Below are 23490 nucleotides of genomic sequence, written 5' to 3'. Positions count from 1 at the left end.
TAAGGACCATCTATCTCAACAGTTCCTGCCCATCCATTAAGACTGGGCAGAGTGGTGCATGCCACATCCCTCTGATTAAACAATGTCATTTATTGGGACCCAGGAAGCCCTTTCGTCTCTGTGACAGCATCTACCCTCTGGAATAACATCCCCCCAGAGATCCATTTGGCTCCTACTGTGATGATGTCCTGAAAGTCCTTGAGAACCTGGCTGTTCTTCTTGGGGAAGGGTGGTTGTTGAAATCCAAGAAGGAATCTCCCCCTTTTTAACCATGGTGCTCCTGCTATCATTTAGGGGGAATCTGACCCTTGTGAGATTGTCAAGAGAATTCCTTCTTTTCCTGGGGAAATTCCAAGAAATCTTCCATTCCCCACCCCACTAACTTTTTTTTGCTCCTAAATTCAATGAAGACCCTTAACAGGAAGTTTGCCTACATTTAGATCCAAAGCAATTGTAACAACAGTGGAAATCTCATGGAAGCCAGCACTTAGCTCCGTTTTGAACCCTCAGGTATCTAGAGAAATCTCTGCTGTTAAAATCCCCCCCCCCCACAACAATGCTTGTTTTCTAGCCATATGCAAGAATGCTGCAGCTGGATCAACCACATGCAGTCTGCAACAGTCCATACAGAAAACTCCCCAGTCTGCTGTTTGTGTGGCCAGCTTCATCCCTAGATCACCATGCAAGGCTTTCTTGTTTTAAAGGGTAATTGGGATATTTCGCTTGGGGAACCACATCATGGACAAAACGTGAAGTAGGGGTGGGCAACTTTCCAGGGTTGGGGGCTTCTAGTTGCTCCTGGACCACCTGCCGTGCATAGATAATGTCATAGACAGGGTGACAATATCCCAAGATGTGGTGGGACTGATTTTTTTTTTTCCAATTTATATCAGTTTTTAGGTGAGAATGGAAGCAAGATGACTCTGGAAATCCAATCACTCGCATTTCCACTCTTGAAACCTCTCCCCTGCTCCTCCCCAAGCAGCCCCAAATCAAGCTACTGAAATTCAGGAACCAAATGGCCAGGCAGGGGGCACCAGGTTGGCAAAGTCTCTGCTCAACCATACAGCATAAAAAATACGACGATGTGAAAACCAAAGAAATCACTTTGTGGCCTTGCACAGTGCATGTTCCTCATCACTTAGCCTTGCAGGAGTCTCCAGAATCAACGGTTTTCCACCTTATATTTGTCATAAATTTATATATACAATCAGCTCTTAATACTTTGCTTCCATGTTATGTGTCCTCTTGCCTTTTCTTCCACAGAAATCAGAAGGAAAGGGGGAAGGGAGGGAGGAAGGGAGGGAGGGAGGGAGGAGAGAGGAAGGAAGGAAGGAAGGAAGGAAGGAAGGAAGGAAGGAAGGAAGGAAGGAAGGAAGGAAGGAAGGAAGGAAGGAAACTTACCCTTCACTGAAGGGGTTCTCTCCAGGAATGACATGAGTGCTGTCCCTGCCCACTAGAAACCTGATCCGATCATAGAAAGAGTACAGCTTCTGCTGGGGCACAGGGGCTTGAGTCTCCTGTATGATATCTAGCGGATCTGGAGAGCCCAGGCAAAGCGTGTTGGTCCGGCACAGAGATTGAAAGCAGCAGTCAGGGTCCATGCAGTCCACTAACCCATCTGTGGACCAAAGAACAAACACCAGTTGAAGATCCTCAGCAGGGTGAAGGACCTGGCATCCAGAACACTTAGTAATGTAACCTGGGAATATCACCCGGTACAGATTTATTTATTTAGTGCCCTCGAGTCAGTCTTCACTCCTGGACTAGTCCCTGCAGTTTTCTTGGCAAGGTTTTCAGAAGTGGTTGGACCTTGCCTTCTTCTTCCTGAGGCTGAGAGAAAGGGACTGGCTAAGGTCACCTTCATGTCTAAGGTAGGACTAGAACTCAAGGCCTCCTGGTTTCTAGCCTGGTGCCTTAACCACTACACCACACTGGCTATGGGTACAGAGATGCCAAACCTGAATTCCTAGTAGTCCACAACAGTAATTTTTAATGGGAGAAGGGGGAAGAATTAAATTCCTGCCTAGAGAATATCTGAATTAGAGATATTTATGTTTAATTAAATCTCAATGGGAGGAGTGTCAAAAACGTCAAGATGGCAGCTGCAATTACTCAATCAAAGCCCTGTCCATTTTGATTGCATGGTTGCAGTCAAGGGTGCACATGTAACGCACTTAAAAAAAGAACTGGGACTTCAGTCAGGGCCACCATCTTGATTTTTTTCACCCACCCACCCACCCGCACTGCAGGCACCGCTGCCTATAGCTTCATCTGGATAATTTTAATTTTAACAGTTTTTAATAGTCAGGTATAATAGTGTTTTTAAAAAAATATCTGAGGTCTTACTCTGGTTTTTGTACTTTAATGAAACACTACTGAGAGACCACAGGAATTAGGGATATATGAAGTTTAATGGATGCAATCAATCAATCCTCCTTCGAGTTGTCTGAAGTCTATAGGAAGAGTGTTCCAAATCCTGACATCAAGAGCTAGTAAGTTTTATTTTCTTGTAATAGGACAATCATTGACACATCTATAGACTTTGAGTACAACAGAGCTGATTTATGGGACACCTGTAGCACTGGGTTCTTACTTGCAAGGATGGTGTTGCATTTTGCCACTTGGTAATGTCTCCCATGCTAGCTGGGGAATTTTGAGAGTTGAAGTCTACTCATCTCAAATTGCCAAGACTGAGAAATACTGCCCTAAACCATACTGGATACCAGGAACCTGCTCTAAAACGGTTGAAGCCGTCACAAGGGAGGTAGGGAAGTTTTCTGCAGAAGACCTTTGTGCCCAAACTGATTGGAACGTTCTACTTGAACAATTTTATTTTTGATATGTCAAGTAGACTAATCATTACCCAATGGGGCAATCATCGACAGTCAACGGAGCAAATCTTTGTAGCCTTATACTATACAAAGAGCTATTGAAAAATAAACTTGGAGAAGTTAAATCTAACCTTTTTTGAAGAGGTTTAGGTTTGTATATTACGATGCATATTTATCCAACCAAGGGTGCTGAAGGTGACTCATAAATTTATCTTCCCTCCCTCATCTCTGCTTTCAATCTAAAGTGCAAATTAGCTGTCTGTCTGGACGTGTCTCAAATTTGTCCAGGCACACATAGGAGATTGACAAGGAACAACAGCCACTTTGAACAATGCCTTTCCGCAACAACTGTTTCCTTTCTGGGGTTGACCCTCCAGAAAAATCATGCCCCCACTCATGCTAAATGTGGTCATTTCCCCTCAATTCACAGAAGTACAGATTAGAGCCCTAAGTCCATACATCTGACACATCTGGAGCAGAATTATGGCCCTGAGCCGGCTGTAAATAGAACTGAAGATGGGGATATTTAATTTCATGAGAGGGAAGAAAGCACTCTGTCGTTCTGTAGCCGTGGGGGATTTTATTAGGAGGGGCAGTGGGCTGTTTCTGCTGGTTCCTTCTCTGCCCTCACCCAATCTTTTCCCAAAGGAAGTAATCTGGACCACACCAGATGTACAACGCTATCCTAAGCATTCTATCATCTGTACATTTTTTAAACAAGGCACAACTTTTCAACTCTCTGAATTAGATAAGCTCAGTCAGGTTTGGATTTATCTTGCTTCCTTTGCCTGGGAACAATGCCAGTCTTGCCATGTGATAGTACACCCAATGCTTGCAGAGTTGAGGAATGTGGAAGGCACTCCAGTTCACGGAATCAAACTGTACACCCCCTGTTGATCTTGTAATGGGACATCTCCTTATTCTTCATCTAGCACATATTGGGAGATTTCTTTGCAACAAGGTACATGGTGGGTAATTGGCAACACAGAGTTTGATTGACAATTCAGGGGTGTCCGTGGGGATAGGAGGTCAAGATGGTGGTGGTGACTGCACAACCGAGGCCCCTCCCCCTTTTGCTTGCATCATGACTGCCATCTTGACTATTTTGGCCCTGCCCCCATGCCTGTTTGACATTATTCAATAAACAGCATTAAAGAAACAGGTTCTCTGTACAGACGAACCACTTCTGTGCCACTTGTATTTTTCTATAATGTTCCCACAAGGGGTTTTGGTATGAGGGGCAATTCTGAGAAGATCTCCAGGGCGCTATCACAAAATGTCTGCCAGGACAGGCATGGCCAATTAGGAAAGACCCAACTAAGATGCTGTCCAATTTGGGGCAAGTTTAGAGACACTTAAAACACAGTGGTGGGATAAATGCATCCCCCAATTTTATTTTCCAGGACCATCTGCATGTCACTCATAAAAGAGGATGCTTGAGGTTAACACTTTGTTTTGCAACTTGCTAATTTCAGTTAAAGGAATCAAAAATAGAATTCAGTGGGGCATGGAGCAGGGCTCACACAAAGAGAGATCCTGCAGGATACTTTACAACTGGAAGTATTGGAATGGATCCTTCATCAGAAAATGCTTCCAACCCCCAACCCTTGCAGGGTACTGAGGTCAACTAAGATACCATGGTCAATGGTACAATCAGGAGAGGTGCACTTCTCCCATCCAGATCCCAATGATGATCCTCCACCAGAGACCAATGCTGCCTCCATCCCACATCTCAGCCTGAATCCTGATTGAAAAGGATCCAAATAATCTGTTTCTTCCAGGAGCCTCACTACTTGATTCTTGACCACACTTTCAACTCTCTGCCCCCAAAAAGGGAGGTCAGAGACTGGGCAGAATTTGCAAAGTATGGCTAGAGTAGAGATGGCCTCTTCAAGAGAAGAGGCATCAATGGACTCTTTCAAGGATGGTGGCAGTTTGTCCTCTTGAATCACCTGAATCCAGATGACCACAAATTCCAGTCACCCAGAGGAGCCAGGGAGGACATGGCTCCAGCCTGAAGATGGCTGAGCTCAGCCTTATCTACTTCCTTCAGCTGTACAAGCACAAAAAAAATCCTAGTTCACATCACAAGACATTGCCCCACTCCCCTTGGCTCTACCCAACTGACTTCCAGTCCTGACTGAATACAGACTTTATCCAGGAAGAAAACCATAAAAACCTCACAGCGGCCTGCAGGAATCTTACCTTCATGACAAAACATCCAAAGTGTTTTGAATCTGCTTCTGTTATAACCCAACTTTGAAATGTTCAGACAGGACATCCCAAGTGGGACTGTTTTGTTTCAAACCTGGAACTTGTTTGTTCATTGGGCTCATTTCTACCCATGCAAAATGAAGACCTATGATCAGTAAGACCTGTTAGCAGGGGTCTTACCTCCATCGTTGTCTTTTCCATCTCCACATGCTGTCTCCATGGAAGTGTCACAGCCTGTCCCTCTCCATCCCAGCTGGCAGACGCAGTGCCACCCATTCATATCCAGCGTGCACCTACCATTGCCGTTGCACAAGCCAGGACATCCCTCTGGAAGGGTGGAAGGAGAGGAAAGTTTGGTTGGAGAAGATGATGTTTGGGAGTAGACAGTTAATCCACATCTTATGTACAAACAAGGATTTGATGACAACTTGACCTTTTGGGCAATTTTCCTCCTAGGGAAATCTTATTACATCTGCCCAAGTTGACTTTTTTCCCATGGGTGTGAAACTGGATGGCTTGATATGCAGTAATACTGCAGCATATCTTGGTCATCAAGATTGTCTCTTCTTAAAAGAAACGTTTTCTCATGTCTGTATGGAACACTGCAAATTATTTTCACACTGCACAGTAAATGAACTGTTTTTCAGGTCCTGTAAATTGAACTGACTATGCTACAATTTTTCTTAGTTCCCAAAGACATAGAGGATACATACAGTCTATCTATTGATACAAACATTTCAGTATTTTTCTTCTTTCATTGTACATAACTTCCCCTTAAGGCATTTGTTTCTGTAACTGTTTTTCTAAGCCCACTACGCACAGTTGAAGCACCCTTTTAATTATTTACTTTACATAGAATCAGCAAGTGTTATTTTGATTAAGAATTTCATAAATGGAAAGGATGCTCTTCCAAAAAGCTAACCGAAACCGAGAAATCGAGCATCTGAAAATCATCATCATCATCATCATCATCATCACTCTTTGATAAATTTGGTAAAGTGCCAACCCAGTTGATTCCTAATTTTTCACACATTCTTAGCAGGATAAAGTAAAATAAGCTTAGCAATATTGCGGTAGGTTCTTAAGATAAACTATAGCCATGATTAAAATTAAACCATCTGACAATGGAAATCATAGTATTATTCTCTTTATTTTCATTTCCAAAAGCCACATGGGATAATGGAAGGTGGTTGACAAATGACCATAAAGACAGGTATTGGTCAAACAGTTACTAGTTCACATCAGAAAAGGATGAAGATGGAGGGCAGTGGTGCAAAGCTACTGCAGAGGTGCGCACAGGGACTTTAAAAACAAAAGGCAGAAGGATGATGGCAAAGTGGCCTTCCCGCTTGGGCCACAAGCTGATTTCTCACTCTTCCTTGACAAATGGGAACAAAACTGAACCAGCATGATCTTCTGGCATAATGCAATTTTCAATTATCAAAGTTTTCATCACTGATCACGACTGCATCTGACAAGGCAAACAGCTCCATCCTTCTGTTTTTATGAGACTCAGAAGCATCCGCAGGGGCTGCCCCTTTGTATATGTGTACATTGATGCATGTACAAAAGAAGCAGGGCTTTGACTGCAATGCCCCAACCACACCATCCTTGACCTCATCCTTCAGACGCTGCTGATGTGAAGCAGCCCTCAACATGTAGCATCATCTCCCTGACCTTGGCTGATGTAGAAAGCTAAGCAGCATCAGCCAAGGTTCGTATTAGGATGGGAGACCTCAGACTGAGAAATTGAAAATCTATGCTGGAAGAAAGCGACAGAAAACCACTTCTATATTGCTGGCAAGCGAAGTGCATGGATGCATCCATATAAGTCACCAGCTTGGCTCGAAGACAACTTCACATTCTGTGAAGATTTCAGTCTTTACAGTATTCAAGATTTCAGTCTTTTTTTAAAAAATCTGAATGTTGGTTGTTTGTATAACATAAAGATTCTTTTTCTCATCATCAGGAATAAGGAATGTTGGGATGTATTTAAAAACACAATCTTATTTATTCTTTGCCATTCCAAAACACATTTATTCCTACTGAAATTGGCGGGGACAAGTCCCCCAATGGGAGGAGATGGGAGGGGACAAATTGGATAGATAGATAGTTAAAAATCCAAAATCATAATTTGACTGTGGCTTGTTACAATATACTGTAGTTTAAATTAATCCCATCTGATGTTACTTGGACATGAACACCATCACCACCACCACCACCACGCCGAAAGTTGGTTTAAATCCAGGAGGGCTTGCTCTGAACCCTTCCTCTTGCATCTCTTGGAGAAATGGTATGGCAGAAAGAGGAATGCTCAATTTTGTGCCTTCAGGAGACTTATTCGCATAGCTGTATGTCAGACAAGATGTAGGAAATGCCAAAGTTGTTACTGCCTTTTCATACATGGTTGACATTCAGGAAAGAAGAATGAACAAAATTACATTTCAGGGTCACACTGGTGACATAAGCAAGCAAATTTGATTATTACATATATACAGTGGCCTTTTCTCCTAGCCTGCCAAGGCTATTTATTCAGATTAGCAAGTGATTACCTTGCAGTTTTTCAAGACTACTAGCTGGAATAATCTGTTGCTAATGATCTGGGCAATTAAAGCTCTTTAATTATCCCAGTCATAACCCTCCTATATCCCTCAGAAGGCTTTTTCAACAGAAGTATTTCCAGTTGAGATTTGATTTAGAGATTAGGGTTGGATCTCTAAATATGGAATATGGGTAGAAGGGTGAATTTATTTCTTTCATTGTCCTCTCTCCAATAATAAGGACAAGTGCGTTTTCTTTGGTTCTGATTTCAGGTGGGCATAAATTGTCGAACATGGGAGAAAAAATGCAACTCTAGATTGTGTGTGGTCTGCAGAACAAAATCCTTACCAGTACTGATCATTCCTATAAGGAGATGGGAAGTTATGTTCTCCTCCTCTAGAAATCCACCAAAATCATTTAACTAGTTTCTCCAGTGGAAAGCTTTGAAAGTCTGTACATACCCAGCTCTAATTTACTCAATTTACTCAAGCTGGGCCATCTCGCCATAAGCAGTTCTGTCACTCATTTTGACACTATTCTCAAGTACAATAATACATCTGGTGTTGCTATTCCCCAACTATGGTATCATTCAGATGCATGAACCTGCACTGGAATTTCTCAAGCAGATCCATCCCAGTGGCATGGATTTCAAGACCTGGCTCCCAATTATGGGACTCTCCTGGAATTGTGGGTGCTCCATCGCTGGAGGTTTTCAAAGAAAGACCGGACAACCATTTGTCCGAGATGGTACGAGGAGTCCTGCCTTGGGCAGGGGGTTGGACTAAAAGACCTCCAAGGTCCCTTGCAACCCTAGGATTCTATCATTCTCCCCACTCACCCCAGATGGTTTGATGGAAGCTGTTGCAAGTGGATGCTGAGAGCGGCAAGTGAGCAAAGTTACATGGTAGGGCTGTTTTGTTGCAAATCTCGCCAGCAAAGTTAGAGAGCAAGGGGATCGGGTTGTAAATTCAGGATTTTATAGCAGCAGAAGTGTGAGAGGGTTAATGTATCATGGTGGATATTGACTTTATGGCTTTCATGTAATTTTAACTGTTAGTTTTTACTTGTTATTTTTTTATGGTGGTTAGACCACAACGTGGTGAGAGGTATTCGAAAGAAGTATTTGTTCCTTTGAATTCTCAGCAACAACTCTTTGGAGTTAAAGAAAGCTTCTTCTGGACTGACTTCAATGAAATTTACAATGGCTGCTTCATCAGCATTTGTTCCTTTCCAAATTATTTTTAAGCCTTTAAAATGTGACATCCGTTAAACAGGATCCTCCAACATAAAAGTCAGCTATCTGTGGGAGACCGGTGTAAAACTCATTCCTTCTCTGCTTTTCACCAGGTAAAGAACTTTCTTTGAAGTTTCCATCAAAGCAACTTGAACTGCTGAAGAGATAAATGCCTTTTCATTTAGGGTGGAACAGGACAAAGAGAGCTGCCTCTTCAGCACCTGACAGAAATTTGAAAGAAAGAGGTGGGTCTTCGGCGTTATTTATTTCCCCAGTGAGGAAATTTTGGGGATCAGTCTTAAAAGTACACCGCAATTGCAGAACCACCATCCCATTTGCTCTAAGTAGAAGCAACAACACACCTGTAACATGAGAAGAAAGTTAAAAGGCACGGACAAATTCCAAACTTTGGTTATCAGCACAGAACGTCCAAATGGAGCAAAACTGACATGAGCAGCTTAATCAAGATGACCAGGAAGTGGCACTACAGGTAGTCCTCACTTAACAACCATTCATTTAGTGGCAGTTTGGACTTACAACAGTGTTGAGGGAAAAAAAAACACGACCTACGACCAGTTCTCACACTTATGAATGCTGCAGCATTCCTGCAATCTTGATTTGGGCACTTGGCAACCTGTTCGCATTTATGACTGTTGTAGCGTCCCATGGTCACGCGATCACCATTTCTGACCATATTACCACACCATCATTCTGGGTGGCCACTTTGAATAAAGATCCACGGGAATGGAAATTTTTCCTGTAGTTAGATTCCTTGTCTTCAGGAGACTTTGCCCCAAAGATCCCTGGGTACTGTAGTTTGGAGAGGGTGCTGAAAGTCTGGTATTCGAGTTCAATGGATCACCTCAACCAGCTACAGTTCCCGCACTTCTCAAGGGAGACCGAATGCCTATTAAACTCATTCAAATCTCTGGTGAAGATAAGCCCTTAAGATTCTGAATCTTGGCTGGTTTGGATTAAAGCAGAATGCAACCAATTACTCTGCCCCAGATCCCAATAGCTGATCTGGGGATCTCAGCAGAAAGATGTTCATAGTTATGACAGCCTAAACAACGTGAGCTGTCACCACTTCACACGGGCATTCTGTCCACATAACTCAGGAAGAATTATGCAAGTTGGAAGTTATACCAGGGCTGATTTTTCCACAGCGTAGCATGAATGAAAATGTTCATTGCCAGTACTTTCATGCTAACCTCCTCCAAAGTTTACAGGACAGTCTTTTTCTGCTCCTGGTGGTCCACCCAAATCCAAACAATGTTTTTCTTGCTTTTTGTTTGTTTTATAGGAATCAGGAGCAGCAGCAGATCATGATGATAATGATGGTGCAAGGATGGGCAGGGAAGAGATGCTTGCTCCCTTGTAGCTCTGAATCCCAAAGGAACAGACAAGGAGAAGGATTTTTTATCCCTTCTCTCTGACCCGTTCCTATCTCTGTTTTCATCTGTTACCTCTGTTTCCCATTCTGAGTTGTAAGATGGAAACCACAACCAACGTGGGCCATGTGAGAGTTCTCATCTCAGCGTCTGCCAATGACCTGCCTATTCTCTGTCAAAAGTGCTACCACTCCACCACCATAAATGGAGACAAAAGCAGTCCAAGGAAGGGTGGGGGGAGAGATCCCCCCCCCAATAATATAAAGCAATTCAGACGCATTTGAATCACTCTGGGCAATTAAGAGAAAACAAGCTCGCTCCCACTGAACTGCCAGTCCTTCCAAAGCAGGAAGACTTGGATAAAAGCTTTCTCTTTTGTTGCAGATTTTCCTGTTCTTCAAGGACTAATCAGCTTGCAACACCAGTTTGGGGTTTGTGTGTGTCTGGCTGCTCTTCTTGTCTGTTTGTGGTCCTGTCTGACCCTCACAGATGTCCCTAAGAGGGACAGAAAGGGGTGCAAGTCCAAAAAACTAGAGGACTACGTTCTTCATCCCCATGCAGTGAAAGGCTGACACAGATTGGCTTAGAAGAAGCTTACCACACTTGGGCTAAGATTGTGGGTGTGAGCTTGGGGCAATAAACTCCTGGCTTTCTATTTGTGTCCTTTGGATTAATGTGTCTGGATTCTAGAAGGTGGGAACAGTCTAGAAAAATCTGAAAATGACATTTTCATAGGGAAATAATGCAGGGATGGATGGCTGAACTCTTGGTAGCTGTACATAATATTCTGATGGGGTGATGACGCATCTGGGGGTGGACAAAACGAGTTGTATACTAGCTGGAGATAGGGTTTCTGTTTTTCTTGGTTTGAGTTATTTTTAAGCTACGATCAGCAAATTTGAGGGTGCACATGATGTTTTTCATGTGTTTCATCCTCAGACTGAAGGAAGATCATGTTTCTGATTTTTGGTAATTAAGGCTGGAGGGGAAATGGGGGCAGGAAAATGTGGTTTGGAGGCCAGATGCGGCCTCAGGGTTTCGAGAGGCTATAGAGAATCACGGAGATGACCTTGGAGATGGTATGCAGGCATGGTTAGCAAAATATGAATTAAGCCCAGGAAGGGGGAAAAAGCATAAGAAAGAAACTTGAAGTAATTCTGCCTGGATTCTTGTTGGTATAAGAGAGAAGGAAGGGCAAACACTGTCAGGCTTTCAAGACTGATGTTAGCCCTTCTAGATATGCCAGGTCAGGAAACGCACGCCACAAGAAATATTCAAACTCTACTTTATTGATATAACAGAATCCTGAAAACCTGACAGTGTTTTCCCTTCCCTTCTTATACCTGAGGGTCAAGGCAGGACAACCTTGAGTTTCTTTCTAACATCTTTTTGCCTTTCTGGGCTTAAGTCATCTTTTGTTAACAACCTCTGCATACCTTCTCCAAGGTCATCTCTGCTTCTCTACAGTGCCCAACTGAGTAGTTGAGCATTTCTGGCATGTCAGCTTTCTTCTGTTATTGTGGAAAACAAAGACCTTGGGATAGGTTGACATTGTTCTGATGTGTCCATATCTGGTCACACTGAATGATGTAACTGACCTACTAGGTGGGGAAAAATCTATGGGATAGGTATGCTCCCTACATTGGGGTTTACCTACCTGCTGGGATGGGCAATTATCTCCTCCCCCATTTTGCTCTGAGCTCAAGCTAGGTGAATTAGTTGACCCACCCATGCAGTTTGCTTGGCAGTGTTATGGAAGTAGTTTGCCACTACTGTGGTGACTTCCCATCCCCCCCCCATTTTCCCAGTCTAGTCTTTAACCCTGGCATTGTAGTGGTCTTCCATCCAAGTGCTCACCATGCATGACTTAACTGAGCTTGAGAACCTCGAAGAGGTCAGCCAGGTCCTGCCAACTTCTGAGATGATGCATGAAGGGAGAACTTCCTTTTAATTGAATCCATTAAAAAAAAGGTATTGCAATCGGGTTAATCAACAAACAGCATGATCCTAAACACGCTTATTCAGAAATAAACTTCACGGCTCCCAGCGGTAATTAGGCTGATGTGCACAGAACTACCTGCTCAGGTCTGAAGCTGATGGACGTCCTTCTCGAGAAGTTGACTTCTAGATGTTTTGGGACCGCACCTCCCCAAATTCGCAGCCTGCCCTGCCAATCAGCCTAAATGCATCTCAGTGACATCAGGTTGGGAAACCTGATTAAGTGATACAGGAACCTTATTCTGCTTTATTTTTGTGGTCATGTTTTTGCTTCTCTCCCACTACAAACTCGATTAAGCCAAATATTGATTGATGGAACGGGTTTTGGTAGAAAAAGAGCACTTTTCCTGAATCCCTGCCCTGGCTCTCACAATCGTGCCTAGCTGTACCACTACAGTTTCAAAAGGATGTATGTGTCCAACTCAGTTAAATTTATTCTCCTCTCATCAGACAAACTAAGACAGCATTAATGCCTAGGAGCTTTCTGTATAATGCCCGTAATTAGCTGCATGTTTAGAAACAGCAGAGGCAATTGTTTCCAGTTTCTTTTTATCTGTTTCCCCATTACAGCTATACTTTCATAAATTAAATTACAATTAATTTAAATGAATTAAAATTCAAGTAACAGAGTTAGCCTGAACCTAGCGTGGTAGCCACTCCACCCCAGGAGAGCCTGGAAAGAGGGAGACTGCCAACTTTTAATGGCTCCCCCCACCCCCGTCCACTTTTGGGGGTGGCGGTGAGGTTTTTGAGAAAGGGTGTGCTTTTCAAAACAGGAAGCACCCCTGAGCTTAAAAGAACTGGAGTCTGAATCTCACCTAAGTATGATGGATTTATCTGGAATGAGACTTCCCATGGGGAAGTCTGTGAGAAGGGATCTATTCTGGTTTGCTACTAGTTTCTGAAATGGGGTGTCTGAGGGGCATTATTGTGTGAGTGTATGTTTGTGCATCAGAGAGATGGGAAAAGGCAGTAAAACAGTGTTTGGGACAGGGTGGGTGAAAAAGTTCCAGGGTCTGAAAGTTTTTAAGTGGAAGAGGCAAAATTACTTACGGTATAGAGCATAAGTAAGTTAAAATTACTTATGATATAGAGCAGGGTTTCTCGACCTGGGTCACCAGGGGTTCCCTGGGAGATCATGATTTATTTCAAAAATTATTTCTCATTTGGGCAACTTCACATTAAAGAGGTAAGTTTCATTCTTTATTTTTAGTTTAAGAACACTGCTAATGCATAGATACAGGTCTACCCATGAAACGAATGTAATAATTTTGTAACTTCTGGCCTATATTTGAGCCTGAATGCGCAGGGGTTCCCTGAGGCCTGAAAAATATTTCAAGGATTCCTCCAGGGTCAAAAGGTTGAAAAAGGCTGCTACAGAGAAAGTAGATAAAGAGGAACCCACCCACCCCATTTCATACTAGAATTATGGAATACTTAATTATGGAAGATTCAGGGTAGAGAAAAGGCCATGTACCTTCACACAGCATGTGGCTAACTTGTGGGATTTCCTGCCACAAATTACAGCACAGTGTCAACTTAGAATGCTGCAAAGGAGAATCAGACCGATTCACAGAAGGAGCTGTTGAATCACTGATTTCCTGTCATAATGAAGGATTACTACCTTTACACCAGTTGTAAAGGAGCAGAGCAACAGCTGATCTGTCAAACTAAAGACCTCCTTGTGGGCTTCCAAGAAACATCCAGGACAAGGTGGGAAAAGATTTTGAAACAGAGGTACCTTTCAGCTAATACTGCAGTTCTCTTCTTAAATTTATTTCAGGGGCAGAGGGCAAGCTTTGTCCTATATTTCTGAAACAAATTAGAAAAGAGGACAAATTTCCTTTGATTCTCATTCTTCTCCTGCTTGACTGAGAACTAGTGTTGGGCAGAAGATAAATTCTTCATCCAAAGCAGAAGTTAAATTCTTATAGGAGGAATGTTTATAACAGGTGGACAAGTAGTTTGTAGAAGTGTCCTGTCTTACACTGTCCTGTCTTGTCTCCAATGGTCTGCAGCTTCTCTGCCTTTTCCTGCTTTGGTGAAATCTCAGAGGAAGACTTTACAAGGAAGGACCTCATGAGGGAGCTCGTCCCATGTTTTTCTTCTCATTATCAGCACAATGAAGGGTGAGTCCTGCCCTTGAAAACTGTCCATGTATTCTTCCTTCCTTGGGAGAATTCAGGTAAGTCGTCCACCCAAATTCTCTGCATACTACTTGAGTGGAAATCCTAGATCCAAGTATTTTAAGTCTGTAGAGCAAGAGGCATGCTGTTGGTGTGCCATGGGGGTGAGCGTCATATAATTCCTTACATCAATAAAACACCCTCTAAGCCTGTTTTCCATTAGCTAATGGTTTGGGCTATAATCTGCCACTCCTAGCAAGTGTAGCTATCTCCGGAGGACATCAAGTTGGGATAACTAACAAGAGAGGTGATGATGTCCCTTTCATTAAATGTATTCAAGTGGAGGTTAGATAGCAATCTCTCCGAGATGCTTTAATTTGGATTCCTGCACTGAACTCCCCTGCATTGAGAGGGGAGTTGCTCTCAATGACCTTAGTGGCCCTGTCTATGAATCTTCTACAGATGTCCATTTGATTCTATTTTGGGGAGTGGAGAATCAACTGAGAACAAGGTGTCTGTTGAGCTATCAAGAGACTCACACCATCTAGTTTCCCCCAAATGGACCCTCCTGAAAGGTGTGGATTCCATTCTTAGAACGTTCATCAATGGCCATGCTGGCTGGGGAATTCTGGATATTTCTTTAGAGCAGGGTTTCCCAACCTTGGCAACTTTAAGATGTGTGGACTTCAACTCCCAGAATTCCCCAGCCAGCATGGCTGGCTTTAAAGGTAGAAGAGTATTCAAGCTGAAAAGCTGCTAAGCAAGCTACAGATAATCAGACAAGTTTTGGTTTTTAATTATAAACCGGGAAAAAGCTGATGTACAAAGTATCTTTTAGCCATTCAGGATTTACTAGCCAACTTCTCTAGAGTTTCAACCTGAAATATTTTCAACCTGAAAAATAGAGGCCGTGGTTAAAGTTATTCATTTGATTTTGGAAACAAGGAGACTTCATATCATCATACTTACCTTGTCTTCTCTTGAGTTGTACAATAAAAAAAAATTAAAGCATTCTTGTAGGGACTTCCCCTCACCCCTCCGCATCACCTGTCTAAGTTGGAATGAGTGATGGAATGGAGAAGACAGAGGAAACACTGATAGGACATTAGTGAAAGACAGTTGCACTTACAGAAGGATGGAGTCGAAATAGGCTTTCTCAGCCTAAATCCCTGAAAAATTAAGTCATGCCAGGCTTTAGGTGACAATAGTGAGATTGTGGAGATAAGAGGCCACCTAAGCTGACATTTGTGTGGGCCAGTGGGGGGCATTTGAGCTGGATTGAAACACACACAGACAGGAAAAGAAGAGGAAGAAAGGCCACCATACCTTTCACTACCTTATCCAGATAGTGAGCTTGGAAAATAAAAGACAGGACATGTAAAGTAGGATTGAATAAAGTGCAGTACGGTTTAGTACAGCCAGGGTGAAGTAAAGGCAATGGCCAGGAGACAATGGGCACCGGAAAAGAAGCAGGGTGGGAGGAAGGACAAAACAGCAGCAGCAGCAGCAGCAACAACACAACAGGAGGCCAAGCTGGTATCATAGGGAAGCAGGAAAGTGGATCAAAGGCAAAAGCAGCATACATTCCAAGAATGGGAAAGGGAATCTTTTTTTATACCCCGAGCAGCGTGAAAAATCAGGGTGCCGTCAAGAGCAGAGTATTTTCAGCTCATTTGCACAGATAAAGCAACCTCTCATCATAGCGGGAGTCAATATTTTTCCTGTTTTTGTTTTTCTTGCCAGCCACCTATCGCTGCTACAGGCCCAAAAGGACGCAGAGCAGTGCATGTTATGACACAATGCAAAGGGGAGGAGGAAGATCCCCACCTACCAGGATCTGTCACTCAAATTGCTTTCCTGTCCATTATTAGGAGCTTCATACAGTATAACACCATTTCTGTTCATGGCTTAGGGACTGACAGCAGCTGACAGAATAGTCCTGCTGTAAAATCTTGTCTGTCTGTCTGTCATAAAGTCTCTGGGGTTGGTACAGGAAGTGAGGTCTTCACTTTTCATAAATCCAGAAGAGAACGGCCATCTCATCAAACTTGTCTCTAGCGATGTGGACTAAAACAATGTTTGGGATGGTTTCGTTTCTACGATGGGACTATGAGCGAAAGAGCACTGAGGGTTCTGAGTTCACACAGCACGCTACACCCATGCTTCTCAACCTCAGCAACTTTAAGATGTATGGATTTCAACTCCCAGAACCGGAGTTGCGCTACACTAAGCTAACATGGGGGTAGGTGTTTGGGGTTCTGCATGAGGTGGGAACTTGGTCATTGTTTTAGTTTGGGGTGTGGACCTGGTTCTTATGATAAGTCCTGGTATGGGATGTTTTAGGGCACAGCACTTTCTGTGAATGTAACAATGAGGTTTAAGGTTTAGCAGGCTGTGTAAACCTAACAGAGGAGAATATTTGTAGCTCGGGGTTAAACTGTGGAGTCCTTGGTGCTCTCTGAGCTTGGCTGTTTGCTTGCAGACATTTCTTTACCCAACTAGGGAACATCATCAGCACGAGGGAGGGTGGGCTTTGCTCCCTGCTTATATACAGCAGCTTACCCTGCCAATGTTGGTGGGTGTGCTGTTTCCTCCTTGGTCGTTCCATGATCAAGGTATTCTGCTTGATTGTTTGCCTGGTGTTGACCCCTGCTTATCTGGGAGTTGGCTGCTGAAGAGGACATGTTCTGGCCTTTTTGTTTCCTTCTTAGAATATTCTTAGTTTTATTGTCTCTTTTGAATTGTGTGTAAATGTGGTTTATCTCTACGTGTCTATTGATGGCTGACTTGTCCAAATGCCAAGCTTCCAGGAATTCCCTGGCGTTTTTGGATTTAGCTTGGTCCAGGATGCTCACCGTTTCCCAGCTGAAACTGTGGCTGAGCCTGTCCATGTGTGGTGAGATTAGGGAGTTTTCATCGTGTCTTCTGACTGCCAGTTGGTGTTTGTGGATGCGCTCTGCTAGTTTTCTGTCTGCCTGTCCTACACAGCGGCTGTCACAGTCCTTACACTGCATGTTGTAGAGGACTCCTGTTTTTTCTCCTTGGGCTACTGGGTCTTTTGGTTTACTTAAGATGTTTTGGAGAGCTTTAGTTGGTTTGTGTGCTATGGTGACGCCGTGTGGTTGTAATAGTCTGTTGGTTGTTTCTGAGATGTTTTGTGAGGGTCTGCAGCTTAACCTGGCAAAACCTAGTAGCTCTGGATTTTTGGACCCCCTGGATCCAGCGGTCTTCCTTTAACTTTTGACATTCCCCCCAGTCAGAGTTAGTGCACAATCTGGAGGTCCTCATAGGCTCATGGCTCCTGCTTAAAGAGCAGGTGGAAACTGGCCAGGAGGGCTTTTGCATAGATTCGTCTTGTGTGTCAGTTGTGCTAATTCCTGGAGCAGGAGGTTCTGCTCACTGTCAGTCCCACCTTAGTCATTCCTGTTGGATTACTGCAATACACTCAACATGGGGCTGCCCTTGAAGACCCCCCCCTTTTTTTAAATTGTATGGCATAGCAGTTCGATGTTCATGCTGCTTTTTCTTGCTGGGAAATCCTTGTGAGGTCCAGCAGTCAGATGTGTAGACTATTTAGCCAAGACAAGTCACGTTGCCCGGGGCGCACCACGAGGAGGCTAGTCTACAGTGCACCAAGTTGGGCTGAGAGAAAGTGACTGGCCCAAAGTCATCCATCCGGCTTTCATGCCTAAGGTGGGGTTTCCTGGTTGCTAGCCCAGAGCCTTAACCACTAGACTAAACTGGCTCTCTTGAAACCCCTCAGAAGCTTCAACTGGGACAGAATGCATCAGTGCACAATACAACTGCTGTATAAGATGCACTGGCTTCCAGTATTCTTCCAGGTGCAATTCAAGGTGCTGGTTATCACCTTTAAAGCCCTACACAGTAACTTGCAGGACCATCTTTCTCCAAGAATTTCTACTCTTCCACCAGATCTGACAGGATGGGCATGATTCAGGTCCTCTCTACTAGAAAGTGTCATCTTATGGTACCAAGGAGGTGTGCTTTCTCTGTCACAGCACCTGCCCTATGGAACAGCCTCCCCCGAGATTCAGATGTCCCTGACCTTCTCAGCATTCCAGAAGGCTGTTAAAACATGGCTTTTTCCCCAAGTGTTAGGGCCGGGATGTTAGGGGAGTTGAAGATATGTTGCGTTCTTACGAAATTGTTATGTAGTGCCTTGGTTATTGTTTTCTTTTTTGTATGGTATTATTTTAATCAGTTATGGTTTTTTAATATAGGTAGTCCTTGACTTATGACCACAACTGGGACTAGAATTTTCATTGTAAGCCATTGCAATCGTAAGTCAACTCACCACGTGACTGGACCCGATTTTGCAACCATTTTTATGGTGGTTAAGTGAATTCTGCTTCTCCAACATTTTTTGCCGGAAAATGGCAAAACAACTTGCAGAATGTGATCATGTGACTGTGGGACACTGCAACTGGTTGTAAATGCGAGCTGGTTTGCCAAGCACACGAAATGTGATCGTGTGACCGCGGAAGGACGGTGCGACGTTTTGTGACCCTCAGAAGTGCTTTACACAGGTCGTAAAGCACCCATTCCGAGGCTGCTGTAACTTTGGACTGTTGTTAAACAAACTGTCATAAGTCAAGGACTACTTGTATTGCTTTGGTGTGTATTATACACTGCCTGGAGTTACATATTTAAGATGGGTGGCAATACACATTTTCTAAAAGCAAGCAATAAATTAATAAATGCTTTTTTGGACCTTCCACAGTATTCCCATGCTTTGTTACTCTGCAGGTCTTTACTCATTGCCTGTTTGAGCCAGAGCACAGTTCAAACTACGGATAGTAGTAGTAATAATAATAATAATAATAATAATAATAATAATAATAATAATAATGCCTTCCGGCTACAACTCCTCTAAGATCTATCTATCCTTCGTCCCCTGGCAATCCTGTTTGGTCTCTACATTCCTTTGAGCAGAGCCTTCCTTCTTTCCCTCGCTCCAGGCTCACACTTTCCAGGCTGTGTTCCACAATCAGCCTTTCCTTTTCTTCGGTACAAGTTTCATGGCCTTTAAAGGGGGTTTCAAGACTTTCTTATTTGATCCATGAGTTCCTGTGGGGCCTGGTGATTTTACCCTACTCCCATTAAGATTGGTAGCTTTTGGAGTACCGTAGCGTTCGTTCTATACTAATTAGGGTTGGATGAGCTTTTTGTAGCAACGTAGGGTGTTCCTTTAGGCTGCATTTGGTTTGTTTTAGTCGTAAATATGGATTTTGCTGGGTGGGTTGTGAAGTTGTGAACTGATTTTATCGGATGGCTTTTTGCAATGGTTGTGCTTTTCTTTTGATCTATGCTATGTCTTGTTCAAGGAATAACAACAACAACAACAGAAACAGCAGCATGCACCCAACAAGATGCACACCGTTGATCCTGAAGGTGGAAAGGCGATGCATCCATTCCAAAATAAGTAACTAATACTGGCCACATGATTAATTTACAGAGGACAAAGCTCTTATGTGGCAATATCTGGGACATTCTCATTTGCTTTCTCCTTTCCCTGGAATGAGCATCTTTTGACAGAGTGCTTTGACGCTATTAATTAACCTCTCAAAAGGAGGAGGCCAAGTCCATTGATGCCATGAAGAGATTCAGCCAAGGAAAAGAGAACTTAGAAGGCTGGCTTTAGTCAGAGAGAGAGAGAGAGAGAGAGAAGAGGGGAAGGGAGAGGCCGTGTGTGTCTGTGCAAATGGGCCAGACATTTTCGCTCACAGTAGTGTGACTGAACTGTTCTTGTTCTTTTACTGCAATTGGCAACTTCAGATAGTGCTTCTGGGGAGGGAGAGATGGTGGAGTTAAAGCTCTTCCTGCTGGCACTTTGCTCTTATTTATAACCTTGTTGAGGAACGATCAGAGAGCCCTGCTTCTCTAACTTGGGCACCCTTCCCACGCTCCTTTCAATCTCTTTGTATTTTCCACAGCTTCTCCCCTCCCCGCCTTTCTGCGTTGGCTCAGGAGACCACCCAACTCGAAGGGTCATGACCTTTGAAAGAATTTTTGGTGGTCCCCCCCACCATTTAGAGTCTAGACTCCAGTATGTCTAATGGATAAGTAAAAGCACAATATTCATATCTGTAAGCAAAAAAAGGAAAGAAGGCAGATTACTCAAGATTGGCCTTGAGATGGGAGACCTCAAATTCTTGGCAGTTCAGAAGATGCAGCCACACTCAGTTGGATGGCTTGATTATACTTCCTAGAGGGGCCCATCGGATAGAAAAATTTAGCAGATGAGACTAGTACGGAGAGCTAAACTACCCATTTTTCAGAATAAATTGTCATCTTTTGGCAGCCCCTCAAACCACAGAGGATTTCTATTACTGGATCGCTCCAGGTTTGAAGGGAACGATTCTCTTTTGTTAAAAAGTGCTATCTTTATGAAATGAATGCTTCCGGTGCTTTCTAACCTGTCACATCCTCTGATTTGGATGATCAGGTATCTAGGTTTGGAGACAGATTAAGTACCAAGAGGATGGATTTGAAAAAGAGAAGTGGGAGTGGGAAGACTTTCCTGTATACGTGTTCTAAGATTATTCTGTGTAGGAGAAAGTCCCAACACTATGAGCCAGTTTGGTCTAGTGGTTAAGGTGCTGGGCTAGAAACCAGGAGACAGTGAGTTCTAGTCTCGCCTTAGGCATGAAAGCCGGCTGGGTGACCTTGGGCCAGTCCCTCTCTCTCAGCCCAACTCACCTCACAGGGTTGCTGTTGTGGGGAAAATAGGAGGAGGAAGGAGTACTAGATATGTTCGCCACCTTGAATTATTTATAAAAATAATAAAGGTAGGATAAAAATAAAATAAGTAAGTGATCCTCTCCAACTGTGGTTGCTTTGTCTCCAATAGCAATTGTTAGGTGAGTGAAATAAAATCAGATATACAGCTAAATTCCATTGAAAATTCTTCAAGTTCAGATATGTTAAACCAGTGTTTCTCAACCCTGGCAGCTTGAAGATGGCTGGGATAGATAAATCGTAGGGCAGTTGAGACCGGAAGGTGTTGTTGTTGTTGTTGTTGTTGTTGTTGTTGTTATTATTATTATTATTATTCACCAGTAGTTTGAACTGTGCTCTGGCTGGCTGGAGAATTCTGGGAGTTGAAGTCCCCACATCTTCAAGCTGCCATGGTTGAGAAACACTGTGTTGAACTGTCAAGAGTTGTTGGGAATCGGGTGACATACACATTATCATCATCATCATTAATATTATTATTATTACTTAATAATGGGCCTAACGTCCTGAAATAATATTCTGCTTATGTGTAGACAGTAAACCAGTATGGTTAGAAAAGAGACCATTTTTGGCCTGCTTTGAAAGCCACACTGGAAGCAAAACAGCACTCTAGCCACAGACCCAGAACCTGCTTCCTAACTCAGCAGATGATTAGATGAGAATTATTCCACCAAAATGAGAGATGCAAAACCACTGGATTGTGTCACAGCGTGGTCTTCACTTTGGCACACCAACCTCAAAGGCTGGCTATAAAATTGGAAAACATGGACTTTTAAGCGAACATAAACTAGAACTGAGTGCTCTGTCATGTTCATGGATGGCATCCTACACAACAAGAGAGGTATTTCCTCTCTTCTTCCTCAAGAGTCAGACCAGGTTAGATCAGACCCGTTACATCAAGATGTCTTTATGTTCTCGTGTGCTGCTTCTCTCCGTGGCAAGCACCTTCCTTTGTAGGAGATGTGGCGGAGGCCAAAGAAGTCAAGATGGTGGTCATAACTGCATGATTAAAATCCCTTTCCCAGTTGTAGCTACTATCTTGATTTTTTTGACCTCTATCCAGTGGGTGCACCTGCTCAAGGGAGGCCACAAAACAGGACATTAAAGCACTCTTTTCTGCCCATTGAGGTCGACGGAGATATAATGGAGACATAAAGGAAGCTTTATATCCTTTAGCTCTTGCTACCAGTAAACCCAATTCTCATAAATTAATCTAATGACTAAATTAGTCCAATCCATGCACACCTTGCTATGGAAAATATGATCTGTAAATTATGTTTTGCATGAATGAATACTTGGTCTGTCCAACCAGTATTATCCTATTCGAGACAGACAAAACAAAGCCCAGGTCCATTAGTTGTTGTTTTTTTCTAAAAAAACACTGCCCCAAATTGTGAGCTTCTGCCCCCCCCCCACAAGAACATTATGGCAGTGATGGAGAAATAGGCAAAATGGTCATTGCCATTCTGATGATCTAATAACGTGCCTCTCTGTTGCTAGGTAGAAAAGCAAAAGGAAAGAATTAATGGGAGGAAATTGGTACTCTCTTTGGGAAGAGCCTTCCCCGATCTCTCTGCCCGTAAGATGGAATTTTTTCTCCGGGTTGGTTAAATAACCCCTGGTTTATTGCCTCTTTTGTTTTTATACCATACTGGATACATTTTAAATCAGTGTGTTTCAAACTTGGCAACTTTAAGATGGGTGGACTTCAACTCCCAGAATTCCCCAGCCAGCACTGAAAGTTGCCAAGTTTGAAACACACTGATTTAAATTGTATGACACCTATTCTGTGCTGGTCGGTTTATAGATATGCTTTATAAATAAGTGAAATAAGTGAATATAAATAAATAAATGTGTGAACTTCAGTTCTCAGAATTCTGTAACTATTGCTGACATTTCTGGGAGTTGAAGTTCACATATCTGGCTGGTCCTAAACTTCGGCAATATTACCTGTTGCAGTAGTGAGATGTTAACTTTTGAAAGGAAGAAAACATTTCTCCCAAGGCTGAATATCTTACTTTGGCTTGTTATCTACAAGAGGGAACATCAGAAGCTTCCTTGTCTTGTACTGGCTATCTTCTGCCATATTTTGTCACCCGCTTCAATTACAGGTAAGAAGTTCAACCATGGGACACGTTACTGTTGAGCAATCAAGGAGGTAGAGAGAAAGGACAAACAGAGGCATATAACAGAAGCCATGCAAGGAAATCACATCAAGACGAGGGAAGGTCTGCCACACACAATGGAATTCCACACCAATGTCCTTTCATCTGTGCCGGTACTGGTACTCTTTTTAAATTTTGCAAAATGTGGGGATTTTTATAGTTCTCTGAAAGATCCTTTCTGGCTTTACTATTCTCTTTGGAAAGGGTATCTGGTGTTTATGAATCTATGCA

General features: G+C 43.1%; 1 protein-coding gene across 1 annotated transcript in view; it reads right to left on the bottom strand.

The window, feature by feature from the left end:
- The window catches only part of TENM4 (teneurin transmembrane protein 4), a 445069-nt gene that overhangs the window by 89549 nt on the left and 332030 nt on the right, over positions 1–23490 (bottom strand). The window contains exons 15-17 of the mRNA XM_063305935.1: positions 15665–15691; positions 5229–5375; positions 1405–1621 (exon numbers count right to left, since the gene is read on the bottom strand). Coding sequence (XP_063162005.1) covers positions 1405–1621; positions 5229–5375; positions 15665–15691 — 391 coding nt within the window. The remainder of the gene's footprint in view (positions 1–1404; positions 1622–5228; positions 5376–15664; positions 15692–23490) is intronic.

The sequence above is a fragment of the Candoia aspera genome, chromosome 5, assembly GCF_035149785.1.
Source record: "Candoia aspera isolate rCanAsp1 chromosome 5, rCanAsp1.hap2, whole genome shotgun sequence".
NCBI lineage: Eukaryota > Metazoa > Chordata > Lepidosauria > Squamata > Boidae > Candoia > Candoia aspera.
Note: the sequence above shows the minus strand (reverse complement) of the source record. Positions and strands in the feature narration are given on the sequence as shown.